Source organism: Monodon monoceros, unplaced genomic scaffold, assembly GCF_005190385.1.
Source record: "Monodon monoceros isolate NGI ecotype Baffin Bay Population unplaced genomic scaffold, NGI_Narwhal_1 Super_Scaffold_20, whole genome shotgun sequence".
In the NCBI taxonomy this organism is placed as follows: domain Eukaryota; kingdom Metazoa; phylum Chordata; class Mammalia; order Artiodactyla; family Monodontidae; genus Monodon; species Monodon monoceros.
Genome location: NW_021703777.1, coordinates 48,922,740 through 48,945,898, shown reverse-complemented (window position 1 = coordinate 48,945,898; position 23,159 = coordinate 48,922,740). Strand labels below are relative to the sequence as shown.

The following is a 23,159-nucleotide window of genomic DNA, read 5'->3' as shown; positions in this document are numbered from 1 at the left end:
TTGCTTAATCTCTGTAAGTCTCGGCTTGTTCATCTGTAAAATAAAAGTATACCAACTCCCTTCTAGCCTGTCACAAGGATTAAATAAGATAGTATATTTAAAGCACTTAGCTTTAGCATGTACTGACATAGCAAACACAAAATTGTTGGTTCATATTCTTGCACCAGTGAGTCTGTAAATGTCACCAAACAGGAGCTAAGCAAGTAGATTTCAATATGCAAAATCTAAATTGACTGTAACATACCGCAGTGCACATTTTATAACCAACACCAAAGTCAAAACGACATTGCTCATCCATAGAATAATTGATTCCAGGAAGTTCTGGGAGTTTGGGCCAGTCATGTTCAAAAGGGTCATCAAGGAGACAGTCATAGGAACTGTAGGAAGGAAAATACTGCATGTAGTTAAATGTTCATTTTTTTATCATGTTCCAATGAAAAAGTATTCTTAGGTTACATACTCGGGAATTTCATCAGATCATAAAGCAAGGTTTCAAAAGCATACCTTTTAAAGTTTTTAGTTTCAGCCCCATTTAGAAAAAGACCATTCATCTTTATTCATCCCAGGCAAATAAGCCAACCATACTTAGAAACACAGTAGAACCATGACAACCTTGTTCGTGTCCCTAGCTGAACCCGTCCATGGTGTGGCAGGGCAGATCCTGACCCCTATGTTACGGAGTATAGGTGGTACCCTATGCAGGCATCGCATGACCATCCCCTCCTCAAATCAACTTTGACCATTAGTCAAAGATTCCATAAAGAATTTACTAAAAGGAAACCACAGTAAAAAAATTCACTTAAATTCTAGGCTCATGGCTTAAAATATTGCAATTACATTGTGGAACTGTGCCAAAAGCTGAGTCAGAAGAAAATGTTTATCATGAACAAAAGTTTTCGTTCCCTGGGAGTTTGGTTCTGATCAAGGTCCTAAGAGCCAGTTTCACGTCTGTATTTCTACTATAACATTCTCATGACACGCAGAAGGAGACATACTGAATGTATCTTTTCAGTTCTTGGCCGCTGCAGCGGGACCAGTGGTAACGATGAAACGCTGCTTGCACCAAAGGAGCCATGACACTTCCCATGGCAGTCTCATCACCGCACCTGTTGCCTTGTCCATCATGCTCCATTCCCAGCCTAGAACACAAAGCGAGACCTTACTGGTAAGAATCATCATAGGGGCCATGGCTTTGGCATAATTTCTGTTTTGAAAATAAGTACAGGAAAATAGGTGTTTTTTAAGTTAATGTGGCTTTTGTGGAGAAGTCACAGACATTGTGAAACTGAGAGCAATCTGACACAAATGCCTTTTTTATTCTATAGCTATGAAAAGCCCAGGAGTGTCTCTGCAAGCCAGAGTCACTCATTTAGTTTCAGTGCATGACCTCTTCACTGTTTTCAGCCCCTCAAACTTGGCAAGGGATGAGAGTTGCACGCTGGCACGCACTCTGCCCGAAGTATGAACAATACTGAGAGAAGCAGACAGAAAAGACCTTGTTTTTTTCGCTTTATAGCTGTCAGCAGTGACTTACACATGGCCAGTTTCATGGGCTACTACAAAAGCAGATGAAAAACCATCCTCATGATTCAGGGTACAACTTCTCACTGGATGACACATGCCTGTGACTGGAGCATATCCTGTAGAGAATAACAATTACTTTCATTTTCATTTTATGAGAAAACCCATTAAGAATTACTACTGGACCTTTGCCTAGGGGGAAAAAAAAGCTTTTCAGGAAACAGAGGCAGTATTATTTCTCTGCTAGCATTGCACCACATTCTCTTGGGAAAGCCACAGGTAATGGGCTCTAAAAAGATTCATTGGGTCTGCATTTTCTCCTCTCTTAAGGGAAGGAACTGCCTGGGGTTACCATTCTGTTCTGCCCACCAACTAAGCTCTGTCTTTCTGTTGTAGTGAATGGTCCTTCATATCACGGTGCTGATGAAGGGAGCCAGAAATTCCACCAACGTTGAAAAGAAAACGGTCAGTCTAATTTTTTCCAAAGTCTACATCAGAATGTATTAGATAAATGTAAGCTGACTTTGGAAGAAAGCTCTTTGGCAGCAGACATTTCCCATGGCATCTCCCTTCCCATTCTAAACAGTTAGTGGAAATCACACCACATTTTACAGCATCCCCTCTGTACCCCAGATGGACACTCACTATTGTAAAGGAGAGTGTAATTTATCATAGCATTTAGGTGGCATTTAGCATTGAAAATTCCACAGAAGTCACTGGAAGCAACAGAAAGAAAGTGTATGCTTGGCTGATGCATGGAGGAAAGTGATGGTGGAGATCTGAACATTTGAACAGACTCCCTGATTTAGGATTACTTTCGAAAAGTCATGCCCTTAAGTTTTTCTTCTACATATTAATGGAAATACCTTGCATTCCAGCAGGTCCGAAGTCTTGCCTGGTTAAGAAAATTGCATGATCATGGTGTTCAGAATGATTGGGATCAGATTTTTGTTGTTGGCAAGCCCAGCGACACACGTTCTCCAAGCTCCTGGATGGGTTTCCCCTTTCTATGAGGCTGATGGACTAGGAGGAAACAATATGTTAAAGACATACATAGCATTTTCCCAAAGGCTTCCTTTAATAACTTTCTCTGAAATTAACATTTGAGATTACAGTAATTAAATAATGTACAATAATATTATCGGGGGCTTACTTGGAAATAAATACTTATTTGGAAATAAATATTTCCAAATACTCTCATTTGGAAATTCTACATGCCCGTGAGGGATACCTTTATGATCGATATTACCTGTGTGAAAGGTGGCTGACACCATTAATGGAAATACGTGACACTGAGATTCTTTTGCTGTTGTGAAGCAACTCAGTATTAATCAACTGGGTAAAAATTCTAGTAAGAATTCCTGACTTAGCTTAGATTTTTAGTTTCATAAATATTAAGAACAAAAATAGAGGATACATGGAAAGATTTGGGCGTGAAACTTTTTTTCCCAGAGATGTTAAAGTGAAAGATCTTCAGTTTCAATTTTTTTTTGGGGGGGGGGGTCCAAAATTAATCAACATATGGGAAGAATATAAGTTCTTCAATGGGCTGGCAAAGCTGGTGGAATCTTCGATTTGAGGAACAGTCAAATTATATAAGCCTCACACTGAAAAAAAACCCTACCCTTTTTTTTAACCTCACAGCAATGAAGAGGGGTGTACTCATATCCTGCAATTCCAAGAGATGGATTGACGTTCCTTGGAATGCTTCTACTATCACATTATGGTCAGGAGTTAAAAGTTCAGAGGGAAAGGCCCCAACCTTCAAGGACCCAGGAGCCATACTTCCCTGAGAAGTTCTGATGGAATGAGAAATTGAACTTGGAACCCAAAATTAGTCCCTACTTGGCTGACCGGCTGAGAGCTTTGTTACATTTCAGCAAATGTTTTTTATCAGTGTTTATATTCTTAAGAAAAATGTTTGGTTTATTATAGTTGAACACATACTTCTCCAAACAAATGATTTAATAACCAACTGAAGGCTGTTAACATCTCCATCTGGATCTGACTTGCATTGTGTTGGAGACACAAAGTAGGTCAGGTTTGTGGGATAAACTAAAGATCAATGACACCCTCTCACCAGAAATGATAAGTTTTCACACATAATAAAATGCAAACACATGGATTTTTTTTCCTGTTTGCTGAATGCATAATTTCATTAGTATTCCATAATCAGGAGGATTAATTATGGGAGGGGGGACATGTAATTTTAAACATCAAGAAAGCTGCCAAGTTAGTCACTTCCCCTATGTTTTCTCCTCAAAGGGAGAGACCACTTCCTCCATTCCATTATTTCCAAGAACAGGGACACATCTAGTGTCATTTTAAAGCCAGCTAAAGTTACATTACATAAAAATGCCTATTGTATGTATTTTGACCCAACATTTTGCTTTCAAAAAGATTAATGTCCTTTTAAATAAAAAAAATATTCACCGTGTGCTTTACTTTTCTTAATCGAAAAGACTCATATTTCACATATTGTTTTCAAGAAATCATAAGAGGGTAAGGATCTTTGTTATTTTGCTTCACAGATATATTTGAAGCACCTAGAAAGCATCTGACACATAGTAGGCACTCAATATAGATGTTTTGGAATAATAAATGAATCATAAATTTGATGACGAAGATAGATTAAGGAAATTCTTTTTTTTTTATAATGGTATCCATTCATTTTCATTCGTACAGTCATGCCAAAATCAGGATAATTATCTCCAACTCCATAAAGTAGAGGTAAACACAGCAAATAGTACCAGCACAAAAATCATTCATTATCTACTCAAATTTAGAGATCTCCATTCATTGGGGCAGTTTTCTCCTCTCAGTTCAGAGCAACTGGGGTCTACGTGAGACATGTCTATGTTGAATGTTAGTTATGGCTTCAGCAATCTAATCTGTTTGCTAATCCAGTCCTTGATGTTCACAGTTGACATAGAGTAAGACATTTTACCTTTGCATAGCCCAGCATTATCATGCGTACCAGAACCACATTTATATGCACTCCCAGGGACTCATCATGGTAAATTTCATTCACCTAGAAACAAAGTAGATAATTACCTAAAGAAAGGCAACACAAAGGATTTCATGAGATGCACATTTAGGGTATGGTTGTGTAATCCCAAATATAGAAGTCAAGTCCCTTTTTTTTTTAGTTTAGTTTAAACTGATGTCTGAAATGAAATCATTTACTTTTAACTATGGAATAATTCTTGGCTATGTGAATTATTTATTTTGTAAACCCCACAGTACCATGAACATAGAGAATATGCTTTAAAAGGGCTTCATTAAACTACTGTAGTGTTAAAAGTCCATGTGTGCTATGATCCACACATAACAATCATCACAAGACGGTGACTCTGGTGAAGCATCTGCCCGCTGTGAGTGGCTGCAACCATGTGGAGGAAAAGAGCAAGCATGTCCTCCAGGTGCCCCTGTTGCCATCAGGGGTGCTACGTCTGGTTGGGGAAGCCCGTGTGCAGGAGCTGTGGTGGTCTATCTGTGGGCCAGTAACTGGGTGGCCCTCCCAATGCCTCCACCCCAGGAGTGGGGCAGCTGAGGCAACGATTATTTAGAAGTCCTACAGTAAAGAAATCCTTCCATATCTGCATTACTAAGATGACTGTACAAGTACATATAATACCAGTCCTGGGTATAGCTCAGAAAGGCAAAGTTGAGTCATTGCATTTTATTTAATTTTTAATGTTGAATTAAAATTTCTACAGGTAATTTGGTATACTTTAAAATCACAGATATTAGAACTTAAGCAACCTGAGAGGCCATAGTCCAACACAGATTTATATAGATGAGGAAGATGAAGACCGTAGAGATTAGCTAACATGCAAAAACACTCAGTAAATTATTGGCAGTCTAAAGTAGACATATCTTCTGGTTATACTAGTGCAAAATTGGTGTGAATAAAGATTGCTTAGTAAGTTGGCAAATGCTAGCAGAAATAGGAAAGGTGGAGTTAGCTGGCTACATTTCAAAGTTCTTAGCTGTTCTCAGGAACAGGGAACCAACATTTGTGACAATAACTAAAAGAGAGATGGAAAACCAACCTCAATTCAACTTAAGATCCAGGAGGTTTGGACAGAAGGCACAGCAAATTTAAAGCCTACAGAGGAAAGATAGACCTTAAAAAGAAATACAACTCAAGGACAAGAGAATGCTCTAAGAAAAGAAATTCATGAATTTCTTGCCACACTGACCAAGAAACAGGCCAAGAAATCTCAAATGAAATGTTTCAGGAATCTAATGGGACTACACAGAACACCTTAAAATATCAAGGTCTTAAATGTAGATTAAACGTATACTTACTGAATTTTTAGATGGAACTAAAAAGGGAAGCACAGCTAAGATGGAGGTAAAAGATCTAGGGAAGCTAGTATATACTAAAGATGACAAAGTGTAGTTTAACAAGAAAAGACTTAGGCTCCTTTTAAAGTGGAAAAATACATTTATTTATACATTTATACATTTACAAACTCACACACACCCATATAATGGTGAGACCCAATTTAATACCTATTCAAGATAAGCTAAGGGGTGAAAAAAATCTGCAATTCTCTCTTACATTGCACAGGTGTGCAGGCTGGTAGCTCATGCCCAAGCTGTCCCGCTATAGGCCATTGTACACCTGAAGTATTGAGTTCATTTTGCCTGTTCTGTCTTACAAACGAGATGTATACAAACAGGAATGTGTCCAGACTCCTCTCTAAGCAAAGAGCAAGGAGCCTAGAGAATGTGTCACATGAAAAATGGTGGGAGGATACACTGGCTAAAGCCTGACACAAGCCACTAGTAGTCTCAGCTGATGTCTTGGTTCAAGACCTTCACTGCTTGTGTGGTCCTCATCTTTCTGAACCTCAATCAAATGCGCATAATAAGAATACTACCTCATGGAGTTGGGGTAAGAATTAAAAGATTTAATTCATGCACACAATTGCTCAAAAATTTTATGAGAAGGACAGAAGGACATTAGAGCACATTAGAGTGTGGGAAGTAGAAAATAAAACTTAACAGCCACCATGTGGAAAAGGGGTTCAATTTATTCTGCATATCTACAGCAAATAAAACTAAAAACCATAGGTTCACACTATTAAAGGGGAAGATTTCAGGTCATTATAAGGAAAATTGAATGCTGGCCAAAAAGCTATGATTTCTTATGATCCTTTTGGCCATGGACAGATTCTCTTATCTTACTCCATGCCTCATACTGCCTAATTGAAGATTTAATCCCTCTCTTCTTTTGGATTAATTATCTGATAAGAAATTTCTAGCCTCATAGTCCCAATGCAAGTAAAAGTCCAAAGCTGGGTCTGTCACTAATACAATCATCCAGAGAGACTCATGGACATTCCAAGAGACTTCTCATAAGGCAGCTGTTCTGAATTAGCAACATGGCTTCACACACAAATTTTTAACATGTACGTAATGTAACTGAAACATAAGTGCATTTAATATTAAAAAAATGTTCAAATCAATGTTAGTAAGGGCACAAAATAGGGGAACAATAAAATTTTAAACTAAAGAAAAATAGATAAAAAGAAGTGAATTAATTTCTTGAGGAGAGGTGACAGAGGGAAGGAAGGACCTTACAGCCATGGCAGTATGGCAGTGACAGCAACATTTTTAAATGTTATGGGAGACAACTATATCAGAAAACAATTAGAATCATAAAATGAGAGCTGGCAATCATAATAAGTAGCTTGTGATATCTGAGCTAGTATAATTTACATATAATCACCCCAAATTGGTACATTCATTTTTATTTGGTAAATTTTAAAATCAGTACAGTGCCAAGAAAGTATCATGCACAAAATTCATGCTCTCAATGGCAATATTACGGTGTAAAATGATGAAATAAAAAGACACTTTTTAAAAAGTCAAATTTACCATCCACCAAAAGAAAAGTATTATTTAACAAAAATCCCTACTATGCCAGGCTACTTAGATAACAGAGCACTCCAGGAGAAACCAAAATCAGTTATGGAATGTTCTGAGCTGGCACCTACTTGTGAAACTGTCTCAGAGTACAACTAAATTACTGGGGGTAGAAATAATCAACCATAAGGCAATAATATTTATATGTAGGAGAAAATATTCTTCCAATGTGGTAAATCAACAAATAGGTGTCTGTATTGTGCAAGGCACGGGATATCATTTATTATTTTGCTTTTCAAGGTTTAAAAAAGTTGCTTCCTGTACATTATTCATTTTTTAAATGTACATAATAAATTGGCTGCTTGTCGTCTTGCTGGACCTTATCGATAACAGGATGCAATGTTTTTATGCTCTGAGACACGTAGGATATGATGAGAGTTGGAGAAATAATCAGCACCTCAGGATTAAATATATTCAAAGACCTGGATTCTGGTCCCAACTATTCCACCGATAAACTGAGTGACCTTGGGTTGGTCACTTAACCTCTCTGAGCCTCTGTTTTCTCACTGGCAAATTATAATCGTACTTGCTCTGCCTGCTTCACACTGCTGCTATTCAAATCAAACAAAATGCCACACAACTGCCCTCAGAAAGATACAAAACACATTAGGACACTTCTACCTATCTATATAAAAAGTTTTAAAGGTTTGTCAATGTATTTTCCAATCTATCTGAAAAAACAAAAACAAACAAAAAATTAGGCAAACAAAAAAACACAACTGCCCTAATCTTGGTTTTCATTGAAAAGGATTCAAAAACTCTTATACTGTAAATTTACTTACTCTCAATAGAATTAAAGATATAGTTTAAATTATCAAAAAAATTTATGGGAAAAATTGTTCAACAATTTTTTTCAAAAATACTCTCCAAATGCTGTACAAAAGTTCTTTCCAGCAGATGGCAGTATGCACATTTTAGAGAAGGGTGAAGGAGCAGCTGCTTTACACACCTGAATGTACTTACCTACCAGTTGGTATGTCTGCCTTTTTGGATATTTACACATAAATAAAATAACTTCTTTAAAATTAAATAGGAATTTAAAAATATTCTACCCAAGGGAAACACTGAGTCACTGGACTCTTAAAAACAAAGAAAAATATTGAAGACATCTTTATTTAGATTGTTTTTCAGTGTCATCTGATCAAGACATTACATAAGAGGCATAAAGAAGCTTATGATCTGGCTCTAAATTCATCATGAATTTTAACAATCAATAAATGATATACAGAAAGAACTAAAAGCATATCATACTGAATTAATCTTTTGAATCTGTCAAGATGAATGAAAATAATATTTGTTAAGAAAGCATTTTTACAACACTTAGTGACAAGGACAGCAACTTTTTCCTAAGTTACAGCAGAATCAAGAACAAAGAAAACAGCATTACATAGATCTTTCCAGGTTCCAGACACTGTTCTAAATACTTTACCTATATTAATTCAAGTAATCCTTGTGACAACATTAAAGATATTATTATCTCCATTTTACATCTAATGAAATTGGGGCTCAGAGAAGTTAAGTACCTTGCCCAAGGTCACACAGTTAGCACACAGAGCAAAGGATTAACACCTAGGCAGTCTGGCTCCACAGTCAGTAGTTTTTACCAACCTGCTACACTTCCACACACCTGCAGACCACAGCACTGTCACTATGCAAAACAGATCTAATTTTAGAATAATCAAGAGTGATTCACTACCCCTGAGTTTAAGAAACTGCTGTGGTAGCATACTGATAAAGATAACTTTAAAACTTCACTTCCTTTTCATAATTTTCCTTTGTGTAAATTTTAAGAAAATGAGGAATTAGACTCTACTTACTCCAAATAAGGATTTCTTGATGGTCAATAATAATCTAAAAACACACTGGGAAAAAATAAAGAGGAGCTAGAGCAGATCACTGGAAAAACTGAATAAGAAAAGATAGGGCTGAAATTTATAACCAGTGTTTCGGGTTGTAAGCAAAGCGTTAATCATAAACATTCTAAGAAGTCATATATTAGACACTACATAATGCAAATCAAAGTTTATCTATGCAAAACTGAATATCCTTTCACCATGTCGGCCAATCTGTGGAGCATGGGTAAATTTTCTATGAGGTGTTCAGGGTTGAGCCCAGAGTATTTATTAAATTACCTGAAAAAAGGAGTAAACAGAACATTAATTCAATTTTCAGATGACCTTAAATTGCAAGGGGTTGCCAAAGTGAGCGGGGGAGAAAAGGTAATGATTTTAGGAATACTTGATTTGATTGATCAAGTATTCCTTTCCTTGAAAGGAAAATTCCTTCCAGGTTTGTTCCCTGACAGGACAATTTCTCCCAGGACATTTCCCTGGCAGGACAATCTGACCTGCTTTGTCTGACTAGCTGATAAACAGCTTTGTCTGGCTTCAACAAAGCAACATTAATTTTTCTTTCAGATGGGTGGGTGAGGTCTTGAGACGCAGTATAGATCAGTGGTTAAGGGCATGGGCTTCACTGCCAAACTGCTTGGGTCTGCTCTTAGCTATGTGACCTTGGGCATATTATTTGTCTCTGTGCCTCAGTTTTCTCATCTGCAAAATGGAATAATTATACTACTGTCCTTATAGGATTGCTGAGAGGAATAAATGCGCTCATATATGCACAGTGGTTAATGGTGCCTGGGCCTTTCAAATATAAAAATGAAAATTGTTAGCCATCATTAGTAATATTATTCACACAGAAGCAAATAAATGGTATGCATGTATAATTTTTTTAAAGTGATTTTGGTTAACTAAAGGCAAAGAAGTAATGACAAGATAGCCTGGGTGATTTTGGCTGGACATAAAAGAATCCTGTAATGGACTTGGAAACTATATAACTCTATCCACAACCATCCCTTGTAGAGCTAAAATTTCCAAACACATGCCTGCTTGGATCTGCAGTCCTATCCTCTATGTTCTTTTTACTCAGAGGAGATAGCTGTCTCCTAACCTGTCAACTCCTCTTCCCTCACCTCCAATTTCAGACTAATAATAACAACTTTTAAAAAATTGAAATATACTTGATTTACAATGTTGTGTTAGTTTCAGGTGTACAGCAAAGTGACTCAGTTATACTCTTTCTTCAGATTCTTTTCCATTATGGGTTATTACACGATATTGAATATAGTTCTTTGTGCTATATAGTAGCTCCTTGTTGGTTATCTATTTTATATATAATAGTGTGTTAATTTCAAACTCCTAATTTATCCTTCCCCTAATAACTACTTTTTATGAATAACCTTATCTAATATTTACTGAACTGAATTGTGCCTAATGCTCCTAGAGGTGGGGAACTGAATAGTAAATGAGTTTGAATCTCTGTTCTTATCAAGAATATATTCTAATAGGTAAAATAAACTCTAAGCATGGAAAATATAAACACAAAAAGACATGCAGATAAGGTCATTTCTGATGGGAATGGGTGCTATGAAAAAAAAGTTTGAGTGATGAGATAGAGGATGAGAGGGAGAGGAAGAAGCTACCTGAGACTGGGGGTTGGGGGTGGGTCACAGCCAGGAGACACATGTGGACAAGAAGGAAATGGGCATGTGTGTCTCTGGGGAACAAGCGATCCAGGCAAAGGGAAGAGCTGGTACAAAAGCTCAACCTCTATTATCATGAAAGCTCAGACCCCACAAAGGAGACATCTTCATCATTTTAAAAAGAGACTGAGACCCAGAGAAGTTATACAATTTTTCCCCCAAATGATTAGCACAGCCAAAATTCCAATAAGTCTATGTGATGTCTGTGCCTATTCCTGTTCACAACCACCTTGCCTGTCTTTTTCTTTCTGTCAGAGAGGATGTGCTAACTCTCTTTTTTTTAGGCTCTTTCTCACTTCCTTAAAGACATTTGCTCCAAAAAATCGACTCCATTTCCCATATTCAATCACTCCCCTTCTTGGGGTTCCTTTTCCTCTTTTACTAACATTCCCAATTTTCCTTCATCATGAAAAACTAAGTCACCTACAGTATTTTGTAGCATTTAGTACTGTTTACAACTATGTTCATCAACGATACTATTCAATTTCTTTAGCAATATTAGCTCCTTTTTTGCTGCCTACCCTACACACGTCAGCGTCTCAATGTTTTGTTTTCAATCCTCTTCTCGCATACTTTCGCAGCAATATTTCATCCACTGCTATTTCTTCAACCAATAGCTATAGCCTGATGAATTCCACATATCTCATACTGAGTCACCTCCCTCATGCTTCACAGCCATCTGTTCAACTCTGGTAACAGATCTATTCTATTTGGAAGTATACCTATATATCACAAAGTATACTCACCCTCTCCAGAAAACCTGTTCTTCTTTCAATATTCTATCACACTTAAAGATGAAACCATCTTGATTCCTTCTTCTTCTTCAAGTAGTCAATCTGTCACCAAGTCCTGTGGGCATCCCTCACGCTTGTCTCTTCCTTCCACCGCCACATCCGGCAGCTCAGTATGTGCCCTACTCAGTGGGACTGCTACGACAACCTCTTAAAACGTTTGCAAATGTTTTCATTTGGGTAATTTGGGCCCATTTCGGTAGTTCTCCAGATTATCAGGGTCAGATGGTTGTCTTCCAGAAGCGTGAGGCTCTCCTTTTATGTTAATTTTGCTTTTACTTCCCTTAAGCATCAAAGGAGCTTTGGGAGGAGCAAGAAGAGGCAATTCAGCTATAAGACCTTACAAACTCTTCCAGCCTTTGGAACAGTGGAAACATACCAAAAGCTCAGGTAGAACTGACTTCTTTCTTCAAGAATGAGAAAGACGATTCTCATAGTAAGCTAAAAACCTTTTCTGTGTTTTAGGACCCTCGGAAAAATAAAGGTTGGAATAAACCAGGGGAAAAAAGATTTTATTGATTTTTCAGTTAAAATCAAAGAGACTGGAGAGCCTCAAGATGGCAGAAGAGTGAGACGCAGAGATCACCTTCGTCCCCACAAATACATCAGAAATACATCCACATGTGGAGCAACTCCTACAGAACACCTACTGAACACTGGCAGAAGACAGACCTCACAAAAGGCAAGAAACTCCCCACGTACCTGGGTAGGGCAAAAGAAAAAAGGAAAAACAGAGACAAAAGAATAGGGACAGGACCTGCACGAGTGGGAGGGAGCCATGAAGGAGGAAAGGTTTCCACACACTAGAAGCCCCTTCGCGGGCGGAGACTGTGGGTGGCGGAGGGGGGAGGCTTCGCAGCCGCGGGAGGAGAGCGCAGCCACAGGGGTGCGGAGAGCAAAGCGGAGAGATTCCCGCAGAGAGGATCAGTGCCGAACGGCACTCACCAGCCTGAGAGGCTTGTCTGCTAACCCGCCGGGGCGGGCGGGGCTGGGAGCTGAGGCTCGAGCTTCGGTCGGATCCCAGGGAGAGGACTGGGGTTGGCGGCGTGAACACAGCCTGCAGGGGGTTAGTGCGCCACGGCTAGCCGGGAGGGAGTCGGGGAAAAAGTCTGGAGCTGCCGAAGAGGCAGGAGACTTTTTCTTGCCTCTTTGTTTCCTGGTGCGCGAGGACAGGGGATTAAGAGCGCCACTTAAAGGAGCTCCAGAGAAGGTCACGAGCCGCAGCTATCAGCGCGGAGCCCAGAGACAGGGATGCGACGCTAAGGCTGCTGCCGCCGCCACCAGGAAGCCTGTGTGCAAGCACAGGTCACTATCCACACCTCCCCTCCCGGGAGCCTGTGCAGCCCGCCACTGCCAGGGTCCCGTGATCCAGGGACAACTTCACCGGGAGAACGCACGGCGCGCCTCAGGCTGGTACAATGTCACGCCGGCCTCTGCCTCCGCAGGCTCGCCCCGCATCCGTACCCCTCCCTCCCCCCGGCCTGAGTGAGCCAGAGCCCCCGAATCAGCGGCTCCTTTAACCCCGTCCTGTCTGAGCGAAGAACAGACACCCTCAGGCGACCTACACGCAGAGGCGGGTTCAAATCCAAAACTGAACCCCGGGAGCTGTGAGAACAAAGAACAGAAAGGGAAATCTCTCTCAGCAGCCTCAGGAGCAGCGGATTAAATCTCCACAATCAACATGATGTACCCTGCATCTGAGGAATACCTGCATAGACAACGAATCATCCCAAATAGAGGAGGTGGACTTTCGGAGCAATGATATATATATATATATATATATATATATATATGTATATATATATATATATATTTTTTTTTTTTCCCTCGTTCTCTTTGTGTGAGTATGTATGTGTATGCTTCTGTGTGTGATTTTGCCTGTATAGCTTACCTTTTACCATTTGTCCTAGGGTTTTGTCTGTCTGTTTTTTTTACTAAAATAATTTTTAAAATTTTAATAACTTTATTTTATTTCATCTTCTTCTTTCTCTCTTTCTTTCTTCCTTTCCGCCCTTTTATTCTGAGCCGTGTGGAGGACAGGCTCTTGGTGCTCCAGCGAGGCATCAGGGCTGTACCACTGAGGTGGGACAGCCAAGTTCAGGACACTGGTCCACAAGAGACCACCCAGCTCCACATAATATCAAACGGCGAAAATCTCCCAGAGATCTCCATCTCAACGCCAAGACCCGGCTCCACTCAAGGACCAGCAAGCTACAGTGCTGGACATCCTATGTCAAACAACTAGCAAGACAGGAACACAACCCCATCCATTACCAGAGGTTGCCTAAAATCATAATAAGGCCACAGACACCCCAAAACACACCACCAGACGTGGACCTGCCCATCAGAAAGACAAGATCCAGCCTCATCCATCAGAACACAGGCACTAGTCCCCTCCACCAAGAAGCCTACACAACCCACTGAACCAACCTTAGCCACTGAGGGCAGACACCAAAAACAATGGGAACTACGAACCTGCAGCCTGCAAAAAGGAGACCCCAAACACAGAAGTTAAGCAAAATGAGAAGACAGAGAAACACACAGCAGATGAAGAAGCAAGGTAAAAACCCACCAGACGTAACAAATGAAGAGGAAATAGGCAGTCTACCTGAAAAAGAATTCAGAATAATGATAGTAAAGATGATCCAAAGTCTTGGAAATAGAATGGAGAAAATACAAGAAATGTTTAACAAGGACCTAGAAGAAATAAAGAGTAAACAAACAGTGATGAACAACATAATAAATGAAGTTAAAAATTCTCTAGAAGGGATCAATAGAATAACTGAGGCAGAAGAACAGATAAATGACCTGGAAGATAAAATAGTGGAAATAACTACTGCAGAGCAAAATAAAGAAAAAAGGATGAAAAGAATTGAGGACAGTCTTAGAGACCTCTGGGACAACATTAAACACACCAACATTCGAATTATAGGGGTCCCAGAAGAAAAAGAGAAAAAGAAAGGGACTGAGAAAATATTTGAAAAGATTATAGTTGAAAACTTCCCTAATATGGGAAAGGAAACAGTTCATCAAGTCCAGGAAGCACAGAGAGTCCCATACAGGATAAATCCAAGGAGACACATGCCAAGACACACATTAATCAAACTATCAAAAATTAAATACAAAGAACAAATATTAAAAGCAGCAAGGGAAAAACAACAAGTAACACATAAGAGAATCCCCATAAGGTTAACAGCTGATCTTTTAGCAGAAACTCTGCAAGCCAGAAGGGAGTGGCAGGTCATATTTAAAGTGATGAAAGAGAAAAACCTGCAACCACGATTACCCTACCCAGCAAGGATCTCATTCAGATTTGATGGAGAAATTGAAAGCTTTACAAATAGCAAAAGCTACGAGAATTCAGCACCACTAAACCAGCTTTACAAAAAATGCTAAAGGAACTTCTCTAGGCAGGAAACACAAGAGAAGGAAAAGACCTAAAATAGGGCTTCCCTGGTGGCGCAGTGGTTGAGAGTCTGCCTGCCGATGCAGGGGATATGGGTTTGTGCCCCGGTCCGGGAAGATCCCACATGCCGCAGAGTGGCTGGGCCCGTGAGCTATGGCCACTGAGCCTGCGCGTCCGGAGCCTGTGCTCTGCAACGGGAGAGGCCACAGCAGTGAGAGGCCTGCGTACCGCAAAAAAAAAAAAAAAAAAAGCCTACAATAATCAAAACAATTAAGAAAATGGTAATAGGAACATACATATTGATAATTACCTTAAATGTAAATGGATTAAATGCTCCAAACAAAAGACATAGGTTGGCTGAATGGATACAAAAACAACACCCGTATATATGCTGTCTACAAGAGACCCACTTCAGACCTGGGGACACATACAGACTGAAAGTGAGGGGATGGAGAAAGATATTCGATGCAAATGGAAATCAAAAGAAAGCTGCAGTAGCAATTCTCATATCAGACAACACAGACTTTAAAACAAAGAGTATTACAAGAGACAAAGAAGGACACTACGTAATGATCAAGGGATAGATCCAAGAAGAAGATATAACAACTGTAAATATTTATGCACCCAACATATGAGCACCTCAATACATAAGGCAAATACTAACAGGCACAAACGGGGAAATTGACAGTAACACAGTCATAGTAGGGGACCTTAACACCCCACTTTCACCAATGGACAGATCATCCAAAATGAAAATAAATAAGGAAACACAAGCTTTAAATGATACATTAAACAAGATGGACTTAATTGATATTTATAGGACATTCCATCCAAAAACAACAGAATACACTTACTTCTCAAGTGTTCATGGAACATTCTCCAGGATAGATCTTATCTTGGGTCACAAACCAAGCCTTGGTAAATTTAAGAAAATTGAAATCATATCAAGTATCTTTTCCGACCACAATTCTATGAGACTAGATATCAATTATAGGAAAAAATCTGTAAGAAATACAAACACATGAAGGCTAAACAACACACTACTTAATAACCAAGAGGTCACTGAAGAAATCAAAGAAGAAATAAAAAAACACCTCGAAACAAATGACAATGAAAACACGACCACCCAAAACCTATGGGATGCAGCAAAAGCAGTTCTAAGAGTGAAGTTTATAGCAATACAATCCTACCTTAAGAAACAAGAAACGTCTCAAATAAACAACCTAACCTTACACCTAAAGCAATTAGAGAAAGAAGAACAAAAAACCCCCAAAGTTAGCAGAAGGAAAGAAATCATAAAGTTGAGATCAGAAATAAATGGAAAAGAAATGAAGGAAATGATAGCAAAGATCAATAAAACTAAAAGCTGGTTCTTTGAGAAGATAAACAAAATTTATAAACCATTAGCCAGACTCATCAAGAAAAGAAGGGAGAAGACTCAAATCAACAGAATAAGAAATGAAAAAGAAGTAGCAACTGACACTGCAGAAACACAAAGGATCATGAGAGATTACTACAAGCAACTGTATGCCACTAAAATGGACAACCTGGAAGAAACGGACAAATTCTTAGAAATGCACAACCTTCCAAGGCTGAACCAGGAAGAAACAGAAAATATGAACAGACCAATCACAAGCACTGAAATTGAAACTGTGATTAAAAATCTTCCAACAAACAAAAGTCCAGGACCATATGGCTTCACAGGCGAATTCTATTAAACATTTAGAGAAGGGCTAACACCTATCCTTCTCAAACTCTTCCAAAATACAGCAGAGGGAGGAACACTCCCAAACTCATTATACGAGGCCACCATTACCCTGATTCCAAAACCAGACAAAGATGTCACAAAGAAAGAAAACTACAGGCCAATATCACTGATGAACATAGATGCAAAAGTCCACAGCAAAATACTAGCAAACAGAATCCAACAGCACATTAAAAGGATCATACACCAAGATCAAATGGGGTTTATCACAGGGATGCAAGGATTCTTCAATATATGCAAATCAATGTGATACACCATATTAAAAAACTGAAGGATAAAAACGATACGGTCATCTCAATAGATGCAGAAAATGCTTTAGACAATATTAAACACCCATTTATGATAAAAAGCCTCCAGAAAATAGGCATAGAGGGAACTTTCCTCAACATAATAAAGGCCATATATGACAAACCCACAGCCAATATCATCCTCAATGCTGAAAAACTGAAACCATTTCCACGAAGATCAGGAACAAGACAAGTTTGCCCACACTCACCACTATTATTCAACATAGTTTTGGAAGTGTTAGCCACAGCAATCAGAGAAGAAAAAGAAATAAAAGGAATCCAAATTGAAAAAGAAGTAAAGCTATCACTGTTTGCAGATGACATGATACTACACATAGAGAATCCTAAAGATGCTACCAGAAAACTACTAATCAATGAATTTGGTAAAGTAGCAGGATACAAAAATTAATGCACAGAAATCTCTTGCATTCCTATATACTAATGATGAAAAATATGAATGTGAAATTAAGAAAACACTCCCATTTACCACTGCAATAAAAAGAATATCTAGGAATACACCTACCTAAGGAGACAAAAGACCTGTATGCAGAAAATTATAAGACACTGGTAAAAGAAATTAAAGATGATACAAATAGATGTAGAGATATACCATGTTCTTGGATTGGAAAAATCAACATTGTGAAAATGACTCTACTACCCAAAGCAATCTACAGATTCAATGCAATCTCTATCAAACTACCACTGGCATTTTTCACAGAACTACAACAAAAAATTTCACAATTTGTATGGAAACACAAAAGACCCCGAATAACCAAAGCAATCTTGAGAAAGAAAAACGGAGCTGGAGGAATCAGGCTCCCTAACTTCAGACTATACTAGAAAGCTACAGTAATCAAGACAGTATGACACCGGCACAGAAACAGAAATATAGATCAATGGAACAGAATAGAAAGCCCAGAGATAAACCCACGCACATATGGTCACCTTATTTTTGATAAAGGAGGCAAGAATATACAGTGGAGAAAAGACAGCCTCTTTAATAAGTGGTGCTGGGAAAACTGGACAGCCACATATAAAAGAATGAAATTAGGACACTCCCTAACACCATACACAAAAATAAACTCAAAATGGATTAAAGACCTAAATGTAAGGCCAGACACTATAAAACTCTTAGAGGAAAACTTAGGCAGAACACTCTATGACATAAATCACAGCAAGATCCTTTTTGACCCACCTCCTAGAGAAATGGAAATAAAAATAAACAAATGGGACCTAATGAAACTTAAAAGCTTTTGCACAGCAAAGGAAACCATAAACAAGACAAAAAGACAACCCTCAGAATGGGAGAAAATATTTGCAAATGAAGCAACTGACATAGGATTAATCTCCAAAATTTACAAGCAGTTCATGCAGCTCAACATTAAAAAAACAAACAACCCAATCCAAAAGTGAGCAGAAGACCTAAACAGACATTTCTCCAAAGAGATATACAGATTGCCAACAGACACATGAAAGAATGCTCAACATCATTAATCATTAGAGAAATGCAAATCAAAACTACAATATGAGATATCATCTCACACTGGTCAGAATGGCCATCATCAAAAAATCTACAAACAATAAATGCTGGAGAGGGTGTGGAGAAAAGGGAACCCTCTTGCACTGTTGATGGGAATGTAAATTGATACAGCCACTATGGGGAACAGTATGGAGGTTCCTTTAAAAACTAAAAATAGAACTACCATATGACCCAGCAATCCCACTACTGGGCATAAACCCTGAGAAAACCACAATTCAAAAAGAGTCACGTACCAAAATGTTCATTGCAGCTCTATTTACAATAGCCAGGACAAAACATCTTCAAAAACTGAGGCCTGCTGCAATTGTTCTTACAACTAGCTTATTGCAAGTTAACTGCTGCTGGTAAAATAAGGGTAACTTAGTTACATGTTGGACAGAAAACTTTAGAATTCACAACTAATTGTAGAAATAACTAACACATATAATCATATGGAAAGGGTTACATTGTATAAATTGCCAACACAGAAAATTCACTTGGCCATACTACATCTTTTTTTTTTTTTTTCGGTACACTGTTGTGGCCTCTCCCATTGCGGAGCACAGGCTCCAGACGCGCAGACTCAGCGGCCATGGCTCACGGGCCCAGCCGCTCTGCGGCATGTGGGAACTTCCCGGACGGGGGCACGAACCCGTGTCCCCTGCATCGGCAGGCAGACTCTCAACCACTGCGCCACCAGGGAAGCCTGTGGCTGAATCTTTTGAAGAAACTATCACTTTTAATTATTACTTCTTGATTTGTTTATTTCACTGCTAGAGTTAGCTTCTTGTGAAAAGGAGCTAAATTTTATTAATTTTTGCCTCCCTAGAATCTAACAGGACTTGGCCTATGGGAGGGTATGTATGCTAGGTGAATAAATGTCTAGAGGACTGATGTGAATTCAATTGTAAAAAATGGATTAAAGATAATAACCCAAAATAGAAAACTGCTGCATGATTTGCTCAAGTTGCCTGAACATGTATACTCCCCAGATAAATCTGCCTTGCACTCACATTCAGCATTTTCAGAAACACTACTTAAGAAATTAAAAGCAGTGTAGAGACCGAATCATCACTAAGTAACCAATAACCACATTTATTTGCTAACCGTTGAATAAGTCCATTAATGCTCTGTTAGGACTAGAGTACTTCCACGGAGCATAAATTTTCTTGTAAGAGTATTAAGTAGGGAAGCTTGCCATGTCCAGAAAACACATCTGTGAGTTACTAGTTCATTGTCCATCACAGATGGCCAATTTCAGTATATGAAAAAATTGAATTCTCTTTTAATTATCAGTGAGTACCTGTAATTACAAGATTTTTTTTCATACTGGGAGCCATCCTTTTAAATGAATTGTTTTCTTTTGGTAAATCCTGAGATTAAGGCATTGACTCAATTCTCTGCAGGGCACAACAGACCCAGATCACTTCATAGAACTTAGCAAATGACAAGGATACTTGCCACAGCAAAGTGTTGGTGACAGGGAATATCTGGCACATTGAAAGAAAACAACCCACACCCTTAAGTGCAGAATCTGCTTTATCACCCTGTCAGGGAGAATCTTAAACTAGATTGCTAGCTGATTCAATTCAACCAGACAAGTAACTGAATTCTCAACTTCAATGACTTGAATGGTATTCTAACAAGACACAGGAATGAGTAAAGGAAAGACATCAGAGTTTTATTTGGCAATGGATATACAAAATGCCTCGATTTTGTAACAAGAGGTAGTGAATCTTAAGGAGGAAGAGTACTGGATTCTGAAGGCAGAAAGATCTGTACTGGCTCAAGTCTTGGCTGTGCCACCTATTAGCTGTCTGACTCTGGAAAGGTCACCTAAACTCTCTAAATCTCAATCTCTTAATTTACAAACTAGGACTGAAAATGAACATATTTCATAGTTGAAGAACTTTCTATAATTCTTGTGGGGTATTTAGCACAGGGCCAGGCACAGAGCAAAGGCTAAAATTTAGTTGATAGTAGTAGAAGCCTCCATCCTTAACAACATTAAATCATTCTTTTGAATCTAGACCTGAAACTAGATAATTGCAAACATCTTCAAAGATTTCATCATTAACTTTGATTCCACACAATCTATTTTTTTTTTCATAGACTACCCCATCTACATGAATGGCACCATCATCCAGCAGTATTCAAACCAGAAAAGTGTAAATCATGGTGGATTCCTCCCTTTCCTTCAGCCCCCTATTTGATCCACTGACAAATTCTATTGATTCTACTATCAATACTCCCTTATTATTGCAATCACCATTGTCCAGTAAACCATCTTCTCTTGCCTAGACATCTACAGTTGATTTCTAATTGATCTGTCTTCATTGTCCCTAGATCGCTGCCATCTATTCTTTACAACACAGAAAGAGGCTTTCAATGGCTTTCCATGAATTTGCTTAAAATTGAATTCAATCTCCTCCCATGACCTGAAAGGTGCTTGCCCTGTTCTTCAAGCTGCACCTGACTCCTTGTACACTGGAATCAAGCCACACTGGCTTTCTTTTTGTAACTAAAACACTTGTCCTTGTTAAATGACTGGCTCTTTCTTTCATTTTAAATCTCAATTTAACCATCATTTCTTGGGAGAAGACTTTCTTGATCATCTTGTCTACGTATAATCCCTATCACCCGTTAGCCCTGTTATTCCCTTTCCAAGCAAACTGTTCGTTCCCTGCATAGCTCTTATCACAATCTTTGATGTGTTTATTTGATTTCCCCACCAATCTGTAATCTGAATATGTGTTCTGTCTTTTGTGTTCCCAACTAAATGCTTGTTATACAGCATTAAAATATTTGTTAAAATACTAAGCCAGTTAAAATTTTATTGGATGTGGCAATGTGGCAGACAGTGTTTTAGACATTGTAAATATGAAGCTTAATAATGTGTAGTAACTGCACCCAAGGAGCAAACAACCTATCAGAGAGCTGCTGCCAGGGAATTCACACATTTTATAATAAGGAGGGGATGATTTGTTTAAGGTTCACAGGAGTTGATATTTGATCCTGATCTTGATAAATGAAATGCTACCAGAAAAGAAAAATGGGGATGCAGGGGGAGGAAGGAACAATGGGAAGAAGTTATTTTGGAGAGACCAAAGAACAAAGGCATGAAGGTGGATTTTAATTGCCAGGATATCTATTACCCATTGCCTTGGTTCTGAACACAAAAGAAATTGTGAAAAGATGAGGTTTTCTGAAGCCAACATAACTTATTTCTTCTGACGAACAATAACCACTGTAACCGAAACAGTATAGAATATTTGTGCTGTTATTTCGTCATCTATAAAGTGAAGGGATTATAATAATATGCTTTTTATGGTTCTTCCAAATGGGAAATCTCATGACTCTTGGTTTTTCTTTTATATTATAAGCTTCTTAAGGGCAGGGATCATTGTACTGACGGTTCAATAAATGTTTAATGAATAGATTCACTTTTACACAAATTATATTCATGTGATATTTTGCCCAGTAGTCCCAATATATGTGGATTTCAAATTCTGATGCCAATTTATTAACAACTGTGAAAACCAACACAGGATCTACTTTTTGGATTGCTTTTGGAAGCAAGTTAGGTGGGTTAAATTTTAGTCAATCTTGGAATCTTAATACTTCTCTAACCTTTCCTTTATCCTATTATAAATGGATATATTAAAAAGGAAAGCATTGCAAGAGACAAAGAAAGGATAACAATAAGATAGTGATGCCTTCAACCTTCATCACCAAAATGTGTAAAAGTGAATATGTGAAGAAAGAAAAGTGCCAATGATTCCCAGAGTCAAGACAAATGATGGTAAATACTAGTTAGGTGTTGTAGTGACTGAGGGAAATTCTAGCTTCCAAAAGGATTAGAGTAGATGGAACATATGTCTTTTATGTCCTTTTAATTGACTTTCACTCAATAATTTGGTAAAAAACTAACCAGTTCCAGCAACAACAACAGCAAAATGGCATGATCCTCTAGCACCAGCTTGAATTTCCTTCAAATCAAACCAACATTTAGAAGAGCGGTCTTCATTTCATCACCTTTACCGAACTCTGTGATTCATGGTCTTAACCTGCCAAGAATTTCTTTATATTCTCCCAATGTCTTAAAAATAGTAAATATCCACCTACTATTGGCTCAATAACTAGTTTTTAAACAGAACTAAATGAAGAAGAGAAACCTCTCTGCGAAGTTCTGTAATTGCTATCTATCTTCATTTTCTTATTTTGCATTAATTTCCTTCATGCAACCTATATGTAGCCAAATTCACGTATATACTATGCATCTTTTTGGAGCTTTGAATATTCAACTATCTTCTCTGTCTGGAATTCCCTGTCATTCATCTTAAAAGACCTAACTTCTAACGAACATTCAAGGCCTAGTTCAAGCAT

General features: G+C 38.4%; 1 protein-coding gene across 1 annotated transcript in view; it reads right to left on the bottom strand.

Moving 5' to 3' along the window:
* ADAMTS3 (ADAM metallopeptidase with thrombospondin type 1 motif 3) overlaps positions 1 to 23,159 on the bottom strand; it is a 289,216-nt gene that overhangs the window by 34,852 nt on the left and 231,205 nt on the right. The window contains exons 6-10 of the mRNA XM_029235930.1: positions 4,469 to 4,552; positions 2,388 to 2,544; positions 1,535 to 1,640; positions 996 to 1,139; positions 245 to 377 (exon numbers count right to left, since the gene is read on the bottom strand). Coding sequence (XP_029091763.1) covers positions 245 to 377; positions 996 to 1,139; positions 1,535 to 1,640; positions 2,388 to 2,544; positions 4,469 to 4,552 — 624 coding nt within the window. The remainder of the gene's footprint in view (positions 1 to 244; positions 378 to 995; positions 1,140 to 1,534; positions 1,641 to 2,387; positions 2,545 to 4,468; positions 4,553 to 23,159) is intronic.